Source organism: Ciona robusta, chromosome 12, assembly GCF_009617815.1.
Source record: "Ciona robusta chromosome 12, ASM961781v2".
NCBI lineage: Eukaryota > Metazoa > Chordata > Ascidiacea > Phlebobranchia > Cionidae > Ciona > Ciona robusta.
The window spans coordinates 3,595,163-3,606,401 of NC_143246.1; the positions used below are offsets into that span (position 1 = coordinate 3,595,163).

Below are 11,239 nucleotides of genomic sequence, written 5' to 3' on the forward strand. Positions count from 1 at the left end.
CGGTTAGCGAGTTATCAAATGACGAGTTAATGCGAATCGCTATTCGCATTAACTTTTTACCATGCAAAAAGGATATATTTCAACGGTCGACTAGTTCATTGTTTACAACTACGGTTGATTCATTTTACTTATTTGGGTAGAAAGAAGGGCGTATCGATACTCGTAAACATCAAGTTGTTATTGTGTCTTATAAATTGAAAAAGAGAAAAATATTAGTTTATACATGGTCAAAATATATTATTTTCGACCCAAGTTGTTCTAAATGTGCGAGGTGTTTATCAGAGCAATCAGGTTTAGTTATGCTCAACCCCAACTTACCATATGTTGACAGTATTTTTAATCTCATTTTTAGGAGGAAAGAAAGTAGTTTCTGTTTTTGCGGGCGCAAAACCAAACTAGGATTCACTCTCCAGTTCACACGGATTCGTTCTATTTTTTATCTGCGCAAAACAAAGGTTTGTAAAAGATAAACGACCGAAAACTGAAACCCCCACGGCCAGTTTAAAGTGCCTTCACACAGAAAAAGTGCAGGCCAGTTGCTTTACGGTAAATAACAGCAGGATATATAAGCAATAGTTCTTCTTAGTCAAATCAGTCAATCACCAACGATGTTATAGTACTATTTATAAATCAAACGCCGCTTCTTTGAGCTGGTTTTAGCTCTCGTAGTAATCACTTACTTGTTTCTTAGGTTTTTAAAGTCATGAGACTGCAGCATATAGCAAGTATTCTGAACGGTTGCTTAGAATGTATTTTATTTGGCGGCGTCATTTTCGGTTGGCCTTCTCTGGAATATATTTTAAAACATGAAGGATATTTCACCCACTTATGTGAAAAGAACTCCACTCTGTCGGAAGCAACAACCGAACAATGTGACGAAAGTTACAAAATGTTTAATTTGGTTTTTACGATAGCGCTTGCCCTATCTCAAACCATTTTACCTTTCGGCGGATACGTGTTTGATCGATTTGGTACGTGGACACATCGCGGGGTTGCTGTCCTCTTACTTACAGCGGCCGCTACCTGCCTTGCTTTGTCGACCGTGGATACATCTATCTTACTCTTCCCATCAATGCTTGTATTCGCCATCAGTGGATTCAGCGTTTTAATGTCCAATATTCAGCTCGGAAACTTAGCAGGCAAAGCGCGGGCATCAATCATCACATTACTGAACGGTTCTTTTGATTCTGGAACATTTGTGTTTCTTATGTTTAAGATAGCTCATGATCAAGGTCTAGATTGGAAACTAATGGCAAAGGCATATGCGGTATTTACTATCCTCCCGTGGATTTCAACCTTTATTCTAATGCCAAGGAAACGGTTTGCAAGCCCATCAAATACCAGCGGTTCTGACATTCCCGCATACGGCGTTTTTGAAATCAAGACTTTCCTCAAAGAAATATTTCAATCAAAACCAAAAGTTGCGAATCAAGCCGAAGACGGTAATGAAGAAACTAACAAATTCGAACAAAAACTGGCGACGAAAATCGATCAAGTTTCAGAAGAGGCTGTTCGGGACACATCGGAAATAAGTTTAAAACAATGTTTAAAGTCGCCCATGTTTTGGTCAGGGCAATTCTACTTTTGCCTTCTTAACCTACGAATTATATTTTTCCTCGGGAGTTTTTCAACTTGGCTTGCAAGTTTTCAAAGCGATGCAAACGTCAGTAGACTGACTGACATATTCAGCATTCTTCTTGTACTTGCAATATTCGTTTCCCCTGCGAACGGCTTAATCACGGATGGTACAGTTTACTTTTCTGAAAAACGAGGCTGCAGTAAACTCAAATCAACTTGGAACGGATTATTCGCTTCAACTTTCGCCACAAGCTTGCTGGCTGTTTTATTTTCAATCACAGTTGCCTTTAAACAGACGTATGCATCATTTGTTCTTTTGGTCATCACGCGATCGTTCGTTTATGCAAGTAATACAGCGTTCGTGTCAATTGCTTTTCCATCCGGACATTTTGGCAAGCTATATGGCATCAACAACTTAATCGCTGGGATATCCGGTTTTCTGCAATATGGACTTTTTTCTATCGGTATCGCAGTAGACCGAAATTTCAGAATTACTAATTTTGTCATGATCCTCATGTCCGCTTGTACTTTTGTACATTCTGTTATGGTGTACAGAAAGTCTCGTAAAACTCCATAACAACACATGTGCTGCCAAATACCATCGAATGAAATGTACTTTGCACCTAAGGCAGAGTTACTGAGATGAGTTGTGTTTTATGTTTTACTGTTTTACTGTTTTTAAAATCCTTGTTTATTTTATCGATTTTTGTGATACATTTTGATGTTTTTATGACAAGTCAACCGACTGTATGAATAAAAATAAAAAAGAACCATTAAAATTTACTTTTATCGTTAAGGCACATATACTGGTTTAAAGACAACGGGCGTTTTGTGCCGTCGCAGAACTTTAGATCTTTAGCACTACAAGCGGATGCTTCTTTAATCCATCATTATACGTGGGTGGCGCACGAGAGGCAAATCTTTGTCTGTCTTGCAAATTCAGGTCGGGCAGTATATGGCAAAATATATGACTATGTCAAATGACACATTAAGGGCGGGTATACGTAATACAATTGCGGTTTGGTGTCTTTTTTATGCCAAAACAAATAGCGTGCCCCTGTTTCTGGTATCTCTGCACCGCAATGACGTTATAGACCCTTGTTGTCAATTGAATAATCTGGATTAGGCCACCGAAAGCGGATTAACGGTTGCCAAATATTTGTAAATGTAATGTTTGTCAACAAAAGTGTTGTGCAGTGTTTGCACTGTGAAGCAGACAGCCAGAGGCATACACTTACTTGCCAAAGAACGAAGCAGATTTTATTGATTTTGTTTTACTATTCCGTTAAAAGTGAATGAAGGGTACATGTACTGTTCTGCCGTTTTGTCTTCTTGTTTTCCATAGCACAGTAAAATTCAATCTATTGTAAACAATATGCCAACAGGAGTGTCATATATTAAATTTGCTGCATGTATTTATAAGTGCTGGGAGATGCAACCATATAATTTTATTTGAGGCAATCAATATGCCTAAAACGCAGACATCCGCATTCATAAAAAAAATAATTATATTTAGTGCGATACACTGTCAGATGCATTATACTGCTCCTAAAAGTGTTAACTATAGTATGGATTCTCGTAATGAACCAAATCCTCTTACTTACACAAAGGTATACCACTCATATATATGTAAGCCGTGACGTCAAATGAGATAAGAACCGGAAAATCGTGACCTTGATAAACTACCGCCAACTATTGTGATACAAGTAAATGGTGTCAAAATTTACCGGCTCATAACACGACTTACACGAGTTTCGTCTCACCGCATTTCGATTAAAATCAAGACAATTGACTAAGTCATGGCCTTATCAGTATACGTTGTATTGTAAGGTCATATTGGGAGTATTACGTATACACACATGGCACACTAAGAACGTAAACATGACCCAAATCCGTAGAAAAAAAAATCCTAATTGCTAACTTCTTTAGCTTTTGTGATATACTCAAAACAAATATCAAAGTTAGAATTGAAATTATCCAACGCGGTTAAATATTGTATAGGATAGGGAAGACGGAACACGTTTAGCATATAATATCCAAATATCATATAATTGTGTGTAATAAAGAACTAACAGCGGTTCGTGAGAGTGGTAAGAATACAGTTTATAATTCGTTCTTTGTTTACTACCAAGTGGGACAAGAAAATAGAATGTTAAGGTGTTCCATCTTCCCCCACCATACTATGATAAAAATAAATACGTAAACGATGTTACAAGTTCGAAAAACAGCGAGCCTTGCAGGAAACTGACAAGTCAATGACATCGAAAATTTAAAGCCGACATTTTATGTTCAAAACTCGAAGTCGAAATGCCTTAACTAAATTCCAAACAACATTTTCTCATGGCATTTCCGGCAGAATTGAACTTGTTAACTTATTTAGTCAGTTTTAAGTTTAAATTTCTAATTTTCAACTTGTCAATTTTAGTTTGAGTTTTTAATTTCCGGAATTTTAAATCTGAATGCCAAATATGTTTATATTTGCAACATACGCGTGTGGAGAATCTTCAAATTCAAACAGGTTCACTTTAAATTCCTATAGGAACGCCCCTCTAAAAAATTCAAAACCCGAACTCCGCAAAAACCACCCCACGCAATTAAAATTTGTCGGAAAACAAAACGAAAAATCATCCGCATTGTATCGTAGGTTTTTTAGGAAATAAACAACGTGTTTTGGCTGCAAACGTCGGTATACACGGCGTGGTAATTATCGCGTTTTGGTAAACGCAGCGATATGGGTGTGATCACTAACGCCCAGACACCAACGAACAAATGTTGTTGTATGTAATGATGTTCTGTGAAATATGAAAAACAACGAACAGTATAATGTAACAAAACAGGGTAGTGGAAGTTGGGACACTTTTCATTCTATTTTCTCGACCCATTTGGTGGTAAACAAAGAACATGCAATACATTATAAAACCGTATCCTCTGCACGACTGCCTTAGACCGTTGTTGTTAATTTTTTAAAACCAGTCAGGATATTTCGGTAATATGTGATAAAAGTGTCCCATCTTACCCCACGGTACTATATGTAATCAAATTACATAGCCGAAAAAAAAATTTATATTTAATCTAAGCACATGTATATGAATACTGTTTTGTATTTTACGCATGCCTATCTACACCTAAACCAATCGAAACATTCCTTTGTACTATCAGCCGATTTTTTCAAGCAAACTTTTTTTAAACGTAAGAAAACATCTTTGTTCAAACCTGCTTACAAATTTGATCTTATTTTTATACCTTTACAAAGCTATGCTTTGACCAAGAACTTTTAAAGCTGTCTTATAATAAAGACCGCAATTTAAATTACGTATAAACAATGACGTAATTTGGTGCTACCAACCGCCGAAAAAAACGGGTTTTATGAATTCGCTTTTTTGTTCAGGCTGATTGCAGATGCTTTTTTTAATTTTCTTCAACGATTTATAAACCAAGTTCGGATAAATTCGATCACATCTTCCAAATTTGGTGCGGCAAGTTTTTAGGTTTTACAGTTTTCAAAATGAAAGACAAAATTTTCTGTGCTTTTGCGTTCGCTTACAGTTTAATATTAAGCAAGATTGCCAGTTGTGTATATGTTCCAACCCTTGACAGTTTACCACTTCCTTCAAGTCGTCGAATAGGCTCCTCACGGCATATGCTAATAGCAAGCATAACTAAAGGAGCCGTATCTTTACAAGTTGGACGTAAGATACTAATTTTAATTGACAAAATTTACTAGATATTGTATGCCAATTGGCGGACGTAGTAATGCATTTCTAAATAACTTCAACTAATTCTGACTGCATGCTAGCAGACGTATAGTTTAATAAAATCCTCAAGCAAAAAAGACGTTTCTATAGATATATATAGAAGTATCATATAAAAAAACTAAAGGGTAATTTAAGTACGTACTGTACATTACCAGTAATTTAAAAGTTTTATTATTTTTGTTTCCAGCGGAATCATTTCATCAACTGTCCGACAACTCCACGGTTTGCCAGTATAAGAGGAATTACTACGCACATGGGATGCGTTGGATTGACAACAGAAGTTGCAGACTTTGCGTTTGCTTTGCTCCACAATTTATTGCTTGTGCTAAAATGTAAGATACTTTTTATGAAAATAATAGCATTTAAAATGTTAAGTAAAAAATGTATTACAGCATATATACGTTCAGTATCTGTTTTGTAGGGTATAGTAGTTTGTAATAGGTTCGGATAAAAAACCCGGGGTTTCCAATTTCGGGGTGCTGGCCAAATAGATCTATATAGCTATTACTGTGTAATAAGCTAAGGTGGTGGACGAACAACAATTACCTTTGGGGTGTAATAGTAATACACGATTATCGGTTACGCTGCTGCGTATGAAATTATACAGCAGGGTGGAAAAACATGGAAAAATGTTCATTCTGTTTTTTCTCCACCTTGGTAGTAAACAAAGGACATTTAAATACGTATAAAACCGTATTCTCATGACTCTTATGGATCGTTGTTAATTGTTTATAACACAATCAGGATATTTGGATATTTTGTGCAAAAGGTGACCAATCTTACTTCACAGTACTATATATAAAGAATTATATATTCGGGCACTTAGTTCATGCCATGTTATTTAGAACACTGGAGCCCACACATATTCCAGAGAATTGTGTCACTGATCCGAATGGGAGCAGAAGCCGAGCACCTCTCCTGGGTTCATGCATTGTACCCTTGATTGAAAGAAGCTCTTCTCTGAGACGTCCTATTCCGTGCAGAGATTGGGAATTTCAGCGATCTCTTGCGGGAAAGCAATGGTCTCCTTCCCGCGACGATCCAGAAAATTTCGCGATCGCTTCAAGCGCTAAACGTAGCAATGCAAAACGGAGGGCAAGAAAAATCACTGTGAAAGAAATGGCCAACTGGCTCTTGCTAGTTGCGAACCAAACTCGGTTTAGTGGGCCAACGATTCATTTTATTCAGGAATGATTTACTTTTTAATAAAATGTTACGAAATTCAAAACATGTGTTTTGAACACTTTTTTTCTGTGTAATATGTGTGTTTAATTGTATGTTCAACTATACACGAAGAGCTCTTTTTATATTTAATTTGTTTATAAAAGAACCATTTGAGTTTGGTCTTATACATTCAACCCTGTACCTTCTATATTCCTGTGGAAACGAGTATTTTTGTAATAAAAGGTCGAAAACAAAGATTAACAGTTGTGCGTTTTGTTGGGGGCGGTAGAAGTTATTTTTTTGGCAGCTGGAATAAAGGATTGCGGTTTTGCAGTATATAATCGTCATGGGGCATATAGCCGTTTTAAAAGGTGTAGACTATGCGTTATATACCAAATATTAGGAAAATTGTGTGTAGATGCAATTTATACATTCACCGGTCAGTTATAAAAACAATTTACAAATTCCATATTAACCGAAAAGCACTATATTTTGGAAAGAATTATTATACGTGTTTGATTAACTTTTAAATAAAGACTATTTATTTCAGATGCATTAAAAGCTTATATATGGATTTCATTACATCATGTTGTGATGCAAAGGGAACAGTGTTATATTATGTCATCCATTCGAAAAGTTGCAAAACAAAAATCGAAAAATTGCAAAACAAACGCATGTCCTCTTTAGCGCTACTGATGGCGAATCCGTAATGAACACTGCTCTTTCTGTGTGCTGAACGAGAATAGATATGATATCACAATAAGATATATGCGGTAATAATTGTGTTTGTTGTTGCTAATAACATTACGTCGAATTGGCTGCCGTCGCCAAAAACGCACACGCCTCGTGCGTCGCTCATTATAATAGGCTTTTGTTTGGTCACAAACGATAATAGGGCTGACGTCACGGCCATAATGGGCCAATCGAGTCTGTTAATTGGGCAAATATATTTGGTCTGTTAATCTTTGAGGCGTCAACTAATTAAACATCAATATACATTCGTTTCCAAGAAATTCTGAGAATTTGTTTGTACAATTAACGTTAAATAAAAAGTCACAATGCGACAGTCGATTTCATCCTTTTTCATCCGATTTCGAACCTATACCCCATTAACTATAACTTGATTTACGTACATAACTATTACTATTACCCAGAGATATACTATTACTATTACCCAGATAAAAACATGTTAAACCGTTTTTTGTCTTTGTTATTAAATATATAATACTGTGAGGTAAGATGAGATACCTTTAGCACATAAATCCAAATATCTTGATCGTGTTTTAAACAATTATAACAACGGTCTATGGGAGTCGTGACGATATAGTTTTAAATTTCCCTAAATGTTCTTTATTTAATACCGAATTTATTTAATACAAAACAAGAAAATAGAGTCCAATCTTCTCCCACCCCACTGTGTAAGGTGCCCCAGCTCCCCCAACCTACGCAACTTTAACAACTAGTATCAATAATTACCGTTAAAAACATTTCTGTCCACCCAACATGCTGTAACAACAACATAGCGGCGATGGGGAGCTATAAGGTACACTATAGCTACGAAGCATTTAATTTATATATAGCTGGATCAATTCTGTCTATACAGAGGTATGCTTGCGTTTTGCTAATTTGAAATAATATATCATACCAACTTTCATGGCAATATACAATAGGGTGGGAAAAGATGGGACTTACTGTATTTTCTCGTCCTATTTGGTAGTCAACTAAGAACATTCAAAGAATTCTAAACCTTATTCTAGCGACTCCCAAAAATAGACCATTGTTAACTGTTTAAAACACGATAAAGGGCGTATTTGGATATTATGTGTTAAAGGTGTTCTGTCTTATCCATCAGTACTATGTGTTTGCGAATTTGCAACGAGTCGTAAGTTGTATATACCCTGTGCTATAGCCAATGAAAGGTGCGCCATTTTTATAAACTCTTTAGTTTTTGGTATTTATTAACTTAATATAAAGTAGGGGTAAAATAGTCTTTGTTGTTATTCTACTAACTGTTTAATTTAATAGTAAAAAATGTTTTACAACATTAAATACCGTCATCGCCACGAACTTTTGCGGCTTTGATTATACAGATAAAACGATTTTGTTTTGTAGATTTTAAAAGTTCAAACACCTCACCTTGTTTCGTATAATGATGCAGACGGCTGTGCAAGTAATCGCTCATGAGCGCCACCTAAGTAAAATAATTTAGTTTAGATATTTTTATGTGCACATCATTAAAAATACATAACATTTGAGTGTAGCTTGTAAAAAGCCTGTTTAGGCTATTAAAAGCATTATCAGTAGTTTATTGAGTAAAAATGTTAAAATGTAAATATGTCCACAACTGGTTTGTAGAATTGCTAACATTTAAACCATGAATGAATAAATGAATGAATGTAACTTACTTTATCCTCGCGTGGCCGGAAAACGACAGTCGTTATAACACGGGTGTGCACCTCGCGCCAGCTTACGAGTTACCAAGTATGTTACTTTGTGGGTGATTATTTTTTTTGGAGCGCTAACTACTACGCCACGGCGCCGGACCTATTATAAAATCATTTAGATACCCCGTCCTGTCTCCCCCCTTTGGAGTAGTGTAGTTTTTATTGCCAAACCTTGGAGGGTTTGTTTGTAGTTTATACAGGGTTTGTGTAGTTGTCAGTTAATATAAGTATAATATAGTACTAAATCGTGGTATCACCCCAAAATGGCATATATTTTGAGTTTGGAAATATTGCGCAATATGGGCTTAAGGGTCCTGTCTGTCCCCACTCTACCATATATTAGTGAACAATGACTTGGAGTATATTAGTTTAACAAGTGTCTTGCGGGGGCATATTGTCACACAACAGAGGCAGCATCGAGTGGCGTCTACTAATTTATTACCGCTCGGGAACCAAGATTTCTAACACGAGTCCGGCTCATTGCTGGTTAGCACGGCTGACTCTCTCTAACCCAAAGTAATGGGTTCAGGGGTTGCGCTGCTACCTTGTGGACATGTGTTCCTTTGGCAAGACATTTACTGCAATTGTTTTACCCCACTGGTCACTAATGGGTTGTCTAAATAGTCAGTCATACAGAAACACAATCATTCACAAAGTTATGTACTTACTAACTAACTTGTAAGCTAGTACGAGCTAGGTGTATGAAACAGAACATATACGTATTATACCGACCGTCGTTTTTCGGCCATGCGGGAATAAAGCAAGTTAAAACCAGTCATTGTATATGTTTTTACGTTTCAAATTCATATTTGCTTATACCAGCTTTTATAAGATGTAACTGTAAAATTAACGAATGCCTTTGGCAAACCCAAACTTATTTAGCTAAGAACAAGGCTTGGTGCATCGTAAGCGGGTCTAAAATTAGAACCTTAAGTAGTTTCTAGTGGATCGTAGTTTTACAACAAAGAGCATATGGGTTATTAATATTTCATGATATTAACGGAAGTCTGGAAAGACGGGTTGGGTGTCGCAGTTTCTTTAATTATTTAACACTGCATGTCTGGGTAGCTGGGGCGTGCAAACGTAGATGCGTGCTGGAATATAAATTATCCGGTCTGGCTTCTGTAGACATGAGATTGTATATTGTCTTGTAAAGGCACACCGGACCTGAAGAAATTTTTGTTTAAAATTCCAAACCAGCATAATGAAGGGTTATCATATACATGTTCTTTTTCAAGCTTCGTTTATCTTTGCTTTGTTATAACAATGCTCCTTACAATTTACGTGCGTGAGTAGATTTATCAGTCGTATGTGGGTAATTTGGTGGTTGAACTATATGTAGATTCCTATTAGCCGTAATCGGGAGTTACATTTTACCAGTTCCGAAAAAAACTTCTGATAAGAACGCCACAAGCAAGCGGGTGAACTGCCAATTCATGTACAAAATGTGGGAAATGGTTTCCAAGGCAGACATGTCACATACAGATTTGCCGTTTGGTATAATTTAATTTGGCACCTGTTCGAAAAACACTGCCTGGGAAATCAAATTATATATTTATGGTCTGTGAAATTCTATAGACTGGCAAAATTGACGTGTTTTGTCAAAACTCGTTTACGTAATATTTAATGTTTACAGAGTAAGTTATCAGTGTTCAGGTTCTAATTGTGGATATACTTTATTACTACAACTACCACAGCCGAGACTGTAAAAATTGTGAATTCACTTTGTAGTCTCTTAAGCTTATAGATATATCCATTAATTGCAAGCGCCATTGATATAGTTTGTGGATGCCCGAGTACCTTTGTAGTACAGCTTGCGATGGGCGTGGCCGGTGGTTTCCCTCTGAGACGCGTAAAGAGAGAGAGAAAGCGGAGGTGATACTTTTAGTTGGCAAGCATCGTACGATAGTCGTACGAGGAAATTTCGCCGCCGATCACTTTTCCACTGGTTATAAGAATTTTGGGAAAAGGAAGGCAGTGGGAAAAGTTGGAGAGGCGAAAATTGAAGGATTTGCCATATATACCACTGAGATGCGTTGTAAAATTCAACCGGCGTGTCTCTGAGCTCTATTAGTTTGTATCCTCGGAATATGATTATTATTGTTAATGTAATTTAAACGTTGGTTGGTCATAATATCGTATTCGTATATACTGTGTGGTGGAAAGTGGTCACTTTTTATAACCTCTACGAGTCTGATGACCTGTAGTAACCCCTATGGACATGACGTCAGAATGCTACGTAGTAACCTCAGTCAGCTGAGGGTCCCTCGCCCCAATTACGATTTCGTTTTCTTTCAT

The 11,239-nt window shown here is 36.6% G+C and overlaps 2 protein-coding genes across 2 annotated transcripts; both read left to right on the forward strand.

The window, feature by feature from the left end:
- The first annotated feature begins 567 nt into the window (after positions 1-567).
- On the forward strand, positions 568-2,357 carry LOC149726890 (equilibrative nucleobase transporter 1-like). Its single transcript, XM_089890678.1, has one exon. The coding sequence runs from the start codon at positions 704-706 to the stop codon at positions 2,153-2,155; it is 1,452 nt and encodes a 483-aa protein (XP_089746804.1). The 5' UTR covers positions 568-703; the 3' UTR covers positions 2,156-2,357.
- A 115-nt stretch (positions 2,358-2,472) lies between these two features.
- On the forward strand, positions 2,473-6,743 carry LOC149726891 (uncharacterized). Its single transcript, XM_089890684.1, has 3 exons — positions 2,473-5,267; positions 5,521-5,665; positions 6,179-6,743. Exons 1-3 carry the CDS (start codon positions 5,084-5,086, stop codon positions 6,525-6,527), a joined length of 678 nt encoding a protein of 225 aa, XP_089746810.1. The 5' UTR covers positions 2,473-5,083; the 3' UTR covers positions 6,528-6,743.
- Positions 6,744-11,239: the final 4,496 nt, after the last annotated feature.

Coding starts and splice junctions, on each gene's coding strand:
- LOC149726890 (XM_089890678.1), top strand. CDS start 704: ATGAGACTGCAGCATATAGCAAGTATTCTGAACGGTTGCTTAGAATGT.
- LOC149726891 (XM_089890684.1), top strand. CDS start 5,084: ATGAAAGACAAAATTTTCTGTGCTTTTGCGTTCGCTTACAGTTTAATA. Junction 5,268..5,520: donor CGTATCTTTACAAGTTGGAC/GTAAGATACTAA, acceptor TTTTGTTTCCAG/CGGAATCATTTCATCAACTG. Junction 5,666..6,178: donor TTTATTGCTTGTGCTAAAAT/GTAAGATACTTT, acceptor CATGTTATTTAG/AACACTGGAGCCCACACATA.